The 11,125-nt window shown below is 31.9% G+C and overlaps 1 protein-coding gene across 1 annotated transcript in view; it reads left to right on the top strand.

Annotated features, from left to right (window-relative positions):
• LOC107460655 (uncharacterized) overlaps nt 1-6,018 on the top strand; it is a 7,903-nt gene extending 1,885 nt beyond the window's left edge. Inside the window, exons 4-10 of the mRNA XM_021130068.2 lie at nt 521-696; nt 1,112-1,183; nt 1,295-1,345; nt 1,455-1,893; nt 2,014-2,942; nt 3,043-4,251; nt 4,358-6,018. Coding sequence (XP_020985727.1) covers nt 521-696; nt 1,112-1,183; nt 1,295-1,345; nt 1,455-1,893; nt 2,014-2,942; nt 3,043-4,251; nt 4,358-6,018 — 4,537 coding nt within the window. The remainder of the gene's footprint in view (nt 1-520; nt 697-1,111; nt 1,184-1,294; nt 1,346-1,454; nt 1,894-2,013; nt 2,943-3,042; nt 4,252-4,357) is intronic.
• Nucleotides 6,019-11,125: the final 5,107 nt, after the last annotated feature.

Genomic DNA, 11,125 nt, shown 5'->3' with positions numbered 1-11,125 from the left:
GTTCCTCAACAAAAGCTATCGTTAATCCCTCTGATAATATGCTGTCTGCTAAAGCAACATTCGTTGATTCTACCAGCATCAAAACTCCTTTGTTAGATGTTACAAATGGTTTGTACTTCTCATAATATAAAAGTGTAATTAATAATTTTTTGATTAACCATTCTGTTTCTCTTTGAGGTTTTTTTTATCATTCTTTTGGTTAATAAGGATTTTGTTTAATTTTGTTACAGTAGGTTGGAATAATAGCAGCAGATATAAATCATGTACCCTTAGTAACACTAATGCAAATTTACAAAAGGATAAAAGTCATAAACCTACCTACGTTGATGGTGCTGATTATCTGTTTTGCAACAATAAAATAATAACCTCTTCAACCATGAATAATAATTTGGAGAGGTGTGAATTTATAATTTTTTTTATATGTTAATTTTTTTTATGTTGTTATCACTCTAACCAATAATTAGCTTAATGAAAATTCATTGTAGTTATTTGTTTGAGTTTTTTTTATGTTTTTTTTCAGTTGTATTATACATAATCACAAGAGATTCACCAAGCAAACAGATACAATTATCAGAGAAGTATGCAGAAGTAACAACGAGCTATTTACATCTTCTGTTCATGACCTTGGACAGTCTTCTAAAAATGCAAATAATGTAATTCATGATTCCAATGTATCAGATTTATATCATCATGAAGGTATTCCAACTTTTACTTGACTAATTTAGTAATTGTTCAAATTTCACTTTAGGAAGGTTTGGATTGATTTTTGAAAAAAGTACTTTTTTTTTACTTTTTAAAAAAAATTGTTAAATAGATAGAAGTTATTGCACATTTAAATAATTTTTAAAAAGAATTATAAGTATTAGAAATGTCTTTTGCTTAATTTTTTTTAAAGCAATATATTGTTAATTTTAGGAGAAGTAAATAATTTGTTTTTTTAGATAATAGTAATTTTTTAAAAAGATTTATCTAAATAGATTTAAAATTATATGAAAGTAATTCATTTTTAACAAAAAAAATATTTTTTATAATTCCAAAAAATTCATCCAAACCCAACAATTTATTTAGCAATAGCATTACAAATGACTATTCTATTTCAATTTTTTTACAGTTGTTGATGTATTCGATGACATTAATTTAGAAAGTGATTACTCTATTGATTTTCAAGACGACAATGTCATTGGTAAAATTTAAATTCATCAATATTTATAACATTATTAAGTTATATTTTAATGGAGTAATATTTATGACTAGAGCATAACAAGATATATTATTTTTTTAATATTTTATTTAGATGAAAGTGCGACTGCATACGAGATTGACAGCTTAGTTATTGATGAAGAAGGTATGTTTTCATTAGATTGAAAATTCGTTACACAAATATAGATATATTAAATGATTCAAAATATAATTTACATTATATTAGCTAATGAAATTAAAATTTTATTTTAAAGCTTTTTGGGATGCGGGTGATCCTTCTCATACATGTATATATTGCAAAGCTTTGATGTGGGATCATGAGAGACTTTCAAAGAGTATCAATAGTGTCACTCCTCATTTTGGTTTGTGCTGTATGGATGGCAAAGTTGAGTTGCCCCTAATGAAACAGGCCCCAGATAATCTAAAAGCATTGTATTTTTTGGACGATGAAATGGGCCGATACTTTCGAAAAAACATAAGGGCATTTAATGCAATGTTTTCATTCACATCAATGGCTGGCAAGATTAACCATAAAATTAACAATGGTTCCGGTCCGCCGTCATTTATTTTGAGTGGCCAGAACTATCACTCAATCGGAAGTCTTATTCCACAAGCAAATGAAAAACTAAGATTTGCACAGCTCTACATTTATGATACGGACAACGAGATTCATAACAGAATTAGTGCTGTTCTGTAAGTTTTTTTTTTTGTATACACAAAGCATACTCTTTATAGTATCAACTTTATTCACTTACTCATTTAAGGTCCATCAATATGTTGTGTTTGTCATATTTTCTTTCCTTTTTTTTTCAGCCCAGTAAGTTCGGTGGGTAATCTTGAACATGATATAGTTTGTATGCTGAAAAATATGCTAGATGAGCATAATCCTTTGGCACAGTCGTTCCGTTATGCTCGGGATAGATTCACCGAGTCACATTCTCTTGATATGAAGTTAAAACTGATTAGGCGTAGGGAAAAAGATGGTCGGCGATACAACTTGCCTACTGCATCAGAAGTTGCAGCATTGGTAGTTGGTGACATTGATGATTCTTTATTGGACAGAGATATCATATTGGAAACCAAATCAAAACAACTAAAGAAGATTGATGTTATCCATCCATTGTATTTGGCTTTGCAGTATCCTCTTATTTTTCCATATGGTGAGGATGGATATAGAACAGGCATCTTAGCAGCTTCTCAATACAATGTTGACGGTTCAAAGAAGAGGAATACAATAAGCATGAGGGAATTCTTTGCATTTCGACTGCAAATGAGGTCATCTGAGTCACCAATTCTGCTTAACTCCCGTAGGTTGTTCCAACAGTTCTTGGTTGATGCATATACTATGGTAGAGTCTGAGCGTCTTAGTTTTCTTCGTTTCAACCAACTAAAGTTGAGGGTTGAAAAGTACAAGTTATTGCATGAGTCTTTAGTTAGAGGTGAAGCAGATGCTGTTTCAAGTGGTCAAAGAATAATTCTCCCAAGCACTTTTACGGGTGGACCTAGATACATGTTTAATAATTGCAAGGATGCATTTGCTCTTTGCAAGCATTTTGGTTATCCAAGTTTTTTTGTCACCATCACATGCAATCCTGAATGGGATGAGATAAAGCGCTTATTAATTGGTACTGGCCTTAAAGCAGAAGATCGTCCTGATATTACATCAAGAGTCTTTAAGATTAAGCTAAACAACTTAATCAGAGATTTTAAGTATGGTGATATTTTTGAAAAGATTTCTGGATGTAAGTCTTCTTTTTTAAAAAAAAAATGTGAAGTTTTACTGCAAATTTTTTAATTTACATTTCATTATAGTAACTTTTGCTGTTTTGGTTTTATTTTCAGATGTATGCACTATTGAATTTCAGAAGAGGGGTCTTCCTCATGCTCATATTTTGTTGTTCATGCATCCTCTTTCAAAACCTAGGTCTCCTGATGATATAGATAAGTTAATATCGGCACAAATACCCGATAAACGTCGAAGGCCTAAGTTATATGCTGCTGTTGAGAAATTCATGGTTCATGGTCCATGTGGCAAGTATAACAAGAATAGTCCTTGCATGGTAAATGGTTTGTGCTCCAAATATTTTCCCAAACAATTTAGACAACGTACTGTTGTTGATGAAGCTGGGTTCCCAAAGTATTGTAGGCCAAAAAATGGTCGCACCATAATAAAAAAGGGTGCAACTCTTGATAACTCTTTTATTGTCCCGTACAACCCAACTTTGTTATTAAGGTATGGTTGTCACATTAATGTTGAGCATACTTGCCAAACTTCTGCCATCAAATATTTATTCAAGTATGTTCACAAAGGAAATGATCGTGTTACTGCTTCATTCTACCAGACATCAGTTAATGGTAATGCTCCTCCTATTGTGGATGAGATTAACAACTATTATGATTGTAGATACATTTCTGCATGTGAAGCTGCTTGGAGATTATATGGTTATGATATTCAAGTTAAGGAGCCTGCTGTTATCAGACTTCCATTTCACCTACCAGATGAGAATCCTGTTATTTTCAAGGAATACGAGGGTATTCAGGATGTCCTTAGTCGTGTTGATGCGAAGTTCACTAAATTACAAGCATGGTTTGTTGTGAATAAATATTTTCCATTGGCTAGGTCATTGACCTATTGTGAGTTTCCACAGAAATTTGTATGGAAGGACGATATTTCAATGTGGATTCCAAGGAAACAAGGTTATTCTATTGGTAGGTTGACACATGTTCCTAGAGGTAATGGCGAGGATTATTATCTTAGACTTCTTCTCAACATTCAGAAAGGTTGCACCAGTTTTGAGGAAATACGCACTGTTGATGGTGTTACACACAACACTTTCAAAGAAGCATGCTATGCAAACTATGTTCGTGACCTTTTTGTTGATGCTATTCTTGAAGAAAGTACTTGGGCTTCAGCCAACTATGTTCGTGACCTTTTTGTCATGCTTCTGATATCAAACAACATAGCATGTCCAGATTTTGTCTTAGAAAGATGCTACAAAGAATTATCTGAGGATATTTTATTTGAGCAAAGAAGAATTCATCATGTTCAAGGTATTTAGTTAAAAATTGTACAATTTATGGTTTTAATTTATTTATTGATATGTTATTATCTTGAAGTTGCTACATGTATTAATATAAAAATTATATTTTTGTATAGATCTTCATTTGTCTGACGAGCATATCATGAACTTGACCCTTGCAAAAATTGAAGACAAGATGCAAGCTAATGGAAGGTCTCTTAAAGAGTTTCCAGCGATGCCCTACCCATCATTAGATCTTTTTCATGGTTTAGAAGATCGCTTATTGTTGGACGAGGTTAATTTTGATCGTTCTTTGCTTAAGCAGCAATATATGCAATCTCTAAAGACCATGACAGATGAGCAACGATCTGCATTTGACACCATTGTTGATTCCGTAAACAATGATCGCGGCGGATTTTTCTTTCTATATGGTTATGGTGGTACTGGCAAGACGTTCATCTGGAATACTCTTTCTGCTTATCTTAGATGTGGTGGGAACATTGTTCTTAATGTTGCTTCAAGTGGCATTGCTTCTTTACTACTTCCTAATGGTCGTACTGCTCACTCAAGATTTAAAATACCGTTAAGCATCAATGAGGACTCTATATGCAACATAAAGCCGGGAACACCTCTTTGTAAACTTATTTGTAAAGCAAAGCTTATTATATGGGATGAGGCACCAATGTTAAGTAAGTATTGTTACGAAGCTCTTGACAAGTCTCTAAAAGACATTCTTCGCTTTCAGCCATCGTTTAATCCAAACCTTCCATTTGGTGGCAAAGTTGTTGTACTTGGCGGAGACTTCAGGCAGATTCTTCCAGTAATACCTATGGGTTCACGGCAAGATATTGTGCAAGCATGCATTAGTTCATCTTATCTATGGGATTTTTGCACAGTCTTAAAGCTTTCAAAGAATATGAGGCTTACTGTTGGTGGTATGGTTGAAGTTGATGATGATATCAAAGCTTTTGCAGATTGGTTAATTCAAATTGGGAATGGATTGGCAGGTGATTCAACAGATGGTGAGTCAGAAGTAGTCATCCCTAAAGACATACTTATTGATGATACTGATGATGGGTTTCAGAATTTGGTTACATTTGTCTACACAGGGTTATTGATGAACTTGGATAACATTAATTATTTCAAGGAGCGCACGATTCTGGCACCCACTCTTGAAGTTGTCCATGAGGTCAATAACACAATTATGGAATTTATTAATAGTGATGAAAAAGTTTATCTTAGTTCAGACTCATTATGTGCTGAAGAGGGCAACATGGAATACGAGTTGGATGCTATTACAACTGATGTTCTAAATTCGATAAATTGCTCAGGTTTGCCCAACCATCAGTTGAAACTCAAAATTGGTGTACCTGTGATGCTTCTAAGGAATATAGACCAAAGCAATGGACTTTGCAATGGTACTCGATTACAGGTTCGTAGACTTGGAAATCATGTAATTGAATGCAACATCTTGACGGGAGACAAGTGTGGTGAAGTAGTTCTCATTCCACGCATGAATATGGCTCCGAATAATGAAACTCTACCTTTCAGGTTTCAACGTAGACAATTTCCTTTGGTAGTCTCTTTTGCAATGACCATAAATAAATCTCAAGGTCAAACTTTGAGCAAAGTTGGTTTATACTTACCTAGACCTGTTTTTACACACGGACAATTATATGTTGCGTTGTCTAGGGTGAAGTCTAGAGAGGGTTTGAGAGTTTTGATAAAGAATAATGGATCACTAAGTGATGATTCTACCTTAAATGTTGTGTATAGGGAAGTTTTTCAGAATCTCTAACGATGTGCTTTAAAGTTTTTATGCTTTTGTACAATTCGGATGTTATTGCATATTTTTTTGCGACTTTTCTTTCTTTTTTTAAGTTGTAGGAATTTTTTTTATAGTCAGTAACCACATAGATATTTTATTTTTGAGTGTTCGCTTGCATTATGTTATTTTTTTTAATAACTTTTATTAGAGTTAATTTAATGTTTATTGCCAATTTCAAGTGGAGATTATGGTTTGTTTAATTTGTCGTCTATGTGTTGAGTGTGCAATTATATATAGCACATATTGAAAAAAAATTCAGCAAAATCCTATGCGTTTTTGTAATTAAAATTTGTTCTATAATGTAATAAATTAAAGCAGTGATTTAGTTCATCATTTCCCGTGCTTAGCACGGGTCATGCACTAGTTGTCTTCTAAAATTTGGTTATGTTGATGAAAGATGCACGGTAGCTAGTATAGTAAGAGAAAATTTTATTAAAATTTAGTAGTATTTAATCATTAAAAAGAATATATATAATTTTATATTATTAAATTCTGAGCCAATTAGAACTAACTAGCTGAAAAAATAAAAAATCTGCTATAAAAAAAATTTCACTACCTTAATTTTTTAAATATTAAAATTAAAATATAAAAAATTGACTTGAATTAGTTTAAATCGTAGTTGAGTCCTTAAACTTTTTTTTTCACTTAATAGTAGTATCGTTAGGTTTTCTTTTTCTGGTTGAAAGTTAGCATTATTAATTAGTTGTTCTTTATGTAATAAATGTGACATGATTGTGTAATCAATGGTCAAGATTTTATTTATTCCTCTTGTGTGAACACTGAACTTTGAGTGCAAATATTGAATACAGTAAAGACAAAAAGTTCAAACTAAATTTAATTTGCAGAGTAAGACTTATAAGTGTTTATAATTTGAAAATATGAATTTAATTTTGATATAATAATATTTTAAAATATTTTATATTGTCGTATAATTATATTTATTTTTTAATAATTATTTATATAGTCAATATAAAATATAATTATTTTTATTGATGTGATATTACATAATTAAATATATATGTAAATTTACTTGTCTATAATAATAAAGAATATGAATAAAAAAAAATCCAAACTTTGTCCTTCCTCTCACTCTTTTGCTGAAAAAAATTCAAAGGATATTAGAGATTAATAAGAATCGGAGCAAAAACAGGCCAACAGATTTATGTATAAGTATAACTAATATATATATCAACAAAATAGGTTAACAAATAAAAAGAAAAACACCAATATTTTAACATGAAGAAGTTCTAAAAAAAAAAAAAGTTACAAGCTAATATATATCACTCACATGACGCTCAAAATTTTAGTCAAATTCTAATTAAATCAGTCACGAGAGAAATGTCACTTACAAATTACAAGAAGCTTTGGATTACTTACTTGGTTGCCTCTTAGACAGATTTGAGTTTGTGTTTTGCTGCGCCCTGCAACGAGTGAGCTTAAGTTATTATAAATAGCTAAAACCAACTACAGTTATTTCCGCACCAAACATGCATAACCATTTATTTATTATTATTTCACCTAAATGGACAAAATACATGTGAAATGAACCAATTATGGACACATGTATACATGTCAGGTTTCAACAAAGGACACTTCTTTGTAAGTATGATACCCACGTTATATTATTCTCAAATTACTCATTCTCAAATCACTCACTCACATAAATAACATTATCATATTTTTTATCTTTCAATTTCACTAACACTTATAGAACAAAAAATCAATAAGCACCTCTCAATTTTCATAATACATGTTTTATTGTTTAGAACACACAAAATATATAAAACATATATACTTTTATATAAACAATACTTCATACTAATAATTCATAATTTATTTAATTTTGTTTTTAACTTTGACTATTCAAATAAGTAACTTTTATATATCTTTATTAGTTGACATCTTATAATTTTTAGCACAACTATTATAACATCTTAAAAAAATTTTAAGTTTAGTCATCAACTTAAAATTTTTAATACAATTTATGATTCTTCTAGTATAAAAGTGATGAGTGCAACTTGTTATACATATAGATGTTTTATGATTCTTTCAACTTGATTTGTAGCCTCTAATTTTGACTAGAAGATAAAGTGTGACTTATGATTCTTTTAACTTCTAGTTTCATCACTTATAATTCTTATAACTTCTAATTTTATGATAGCTCTAGTATGGTGTAAGTTGATTTAGTTTTACTAGCGTTGCCTCTCTTAAATCAAGCTTGCAAAATTAATCATTTCAAACATCTTTTTTAACTATTTCAATGCCAAGAAAGTAACACATCAATCCCATATCTGTCATTTCAAAATGCTTTATCATAGCCTCCTTAAATTCTACAATTGTCTTCAAAATGTTGCCAATAAAGATTAAATCGTCAACATAAAGACACATGATCAAGATATCTCCAGGTTCAATAAACTTGATATAAAGTGAATGTTAAAATAGATATCTTTTGAAACCATTCTGAATGAAATCAGAATCAATCTTCTTGTACCACGCTCTTGGTTCTTACTTTAAACCGTACAAAATTTTCTTCAACTTGTAAACTTTATCTTCTTCTCCAGAAATTTCATATCCTATAGGTTGCTCAACGTACACTTCTTCTTCTAAAGTGTTATTTAAAAATGTAGACTTAACATCTATTTGATGTATCTTCCACTTATTTTGAGGCGAGAGTGAAATAATCATACGAATAATGTCTAATTTAGCAACAGGAGCAAATACTTTAAAATAATCCATACATGGCTTTTGTTTGTATTCCTTAGCAACTAATCTTACTTTGAAACGATCAACTTCACTGTTGGGTTTGTACTTAGTTTTGTAAATACACTTTACACCAATCGACTTCTTATCTACTGGTAAATCTGTCAGCTCTCATGTGTCATTCTTCTCAATGGCATGAATCTCCTTTTTCATTCCTTTCATCCAATTGTTGTCTCTAGAGGCTTCTTCAAAGATCAATGGCTCACAATTTGAAAATAGGACAAAATTTTATTATTTCTTCATCCAACGAATCGTTGTCATTGCCAACTTCATAATCCACTAATCTAACAGGTAGTCTCCGCTCTCTTTAAGGTCTTCTAGACGATTCTGGTTGTTCAATTGTCTTTCTTCTTCATCATTGCACGTATTTGAAAATACAATCGGCCGCTTTTCTGTCTTTGTATCCCAGTCCCACATGCCTTTCTCGTCAAACGTCATGTCTCTGCTGACGATTACCTTCTTTGATTTTGGATTTTACAACTTGTATGCTTTTTAGTCTGAGCTATAACCGACAAAGATACATTTCTTGCGTTTGTCATCTAACTTCTTTCTTAATTGATCTGATATGTGGGAATAAGCCAAAGACTCTGAAATGATTATTGGAAGGCCGTTTTTCATTCCAAGCTTCCTCTGCAGTTTTATCACGAACACTTTTTGTTGGACACCGGTTTAAAATATGAACTACTGTTGTGACTGCTTCAGCCCAAAACTCTTTAGGCATTTGTTTTTTTATGGTAATCAATGGCTAAGAGAAGGGGGGTTGAATCTTGGCCTCCTTTTAATTTTGCTTGTAATTTTGCTTTATGTTGAGAGATCACAGGAGATACTTTGATTTTATCTCCTGACACGGTAGAAGTCAAAACAGAATTGCTTGTAAGAATTGTTATAGAGAAACGTTATTGAGTAGAGAAATCAGAAGATATTTTATTTTTGTCTCCTATGTTGCAGAACCAGAAATAGAGAAGAGAGTAAAATATGAGACACTGATGTATCTTGGTTCGGCTACCTAGTGCAATGTAGTCTACATCCAATCTCCATCACAACAATGACGAAATTTCACTATCTTTTCAACCGATTACAATCACCAATTCTCTCTTGGATATACCTCAACCATATCTGGGACAAGTCCAAATTCTAACCCAACCTGAACTTGACTAGGACTCACCCTATCTTTCAACTGCAAAGTGCTAACCTAACTTGCAAGAGAATCCACTCAGGATTATGAAACAAAACAAAAATGCTAACAAAGATTTTTTGAAATAACTTAGGTTTTTTCTCCAAGTCTAGCTCTCTGGCTTTTTCACTCATTGGCTTTTTCTTACAAAACTCACCATGTTTTTCTTTTCCTAATAAAACTCAGACAAATGAAACTGAAAAAAAGAAATACAATATGAAACCCATGAAAGAAAAGAACAAGAACAACCCAGGTAGCTATGAGGATTGAGGACAGAAACTTGTGTTCTTTCTCTCTTGCTCAATTCTTAGCTGTTCACCCCTATTATAGAGGAGTGATGCTTTCAGGGCTTGAACCATCTTCAACATTTGGTTTGTCTTCTCCAACAATCAAATCAGCAGCAGTGTTCGTAGAGGTGAGAGAGAACAGAAGCAATGACATGCAACCTTACTTTTCTCTCTCATCCTTTTTCTTCGAGAATATTGAAACTGGGCCATTGAGTTTTGCTTTGGCCCCAAGTATGTTTCTTAGCCGTTGATAAACCACTAAGCACCCTTAACTTCACTATCTTTATAGTTTTTTAAACGGTGCTTGAGAGATAATTTTTTCATGATTTTTTGGTGAAGCACAAATGGAAAAATCATCTTTTTATGATCTTCTTCTCAAATGAGATCTTTTTCCTTGTTGTAACCCTTTTACTTTCTCTTCTTGTTTGAATTTGAAAATAACTTTTTTGTTTTTTACCATGCTCTAACTCCAAAACTTTCTTCTTTCTTTCTTTTTGTTACAGAGATTGATGTGATAAGAAAGAAGAAGAAGAGAGAAAAGAGAGAATTCTTTTTGATTTGGTGAATGTGAGAATAGGTTAAAATGATTTGAAGTTTAACGAGATGATATCAAGTTAGTGAGGTGAGTAGATTTGAGGGTTGGTCCACTAGGTTTATTATAGATATTGGGTCAATAAGTTTTTCTTTCTTTCTCAAGGTTCAACCTGTTTAAACTTTGGATTGAGTTTGGAGTGAATGGTTTGATTGGGTTGAGCTCGATATCGGGCTTGAATGTGTGTGTGCGCGCTAATGTGATTTCATTAACTCTGCACACTAAACTTCACACAAACAATTTAACATTGATTCAATAATGTTT

This window comes from Arachis duranensis, chromosome 8 (assembly GCF_000817695.3).
Source record: "Arachis duranensis cultivar V14167 chromosome 8, aradu.V14167.gnm2.J7QH, whole genome shotgun sequence".
In the NCBI taxonomy this organism is placed as follows: domain Eukaryota; kingdom Viridiplantae; phylum Streptophyta; class Magnoliopsida; order Fabales; family Fabaceae; genus Arachis; species Arachis duranensis.
Note: the sequence above shows the minus strand (reverse complement) of the source record. Positions and strands in the feature narration are given on the sequence as shown.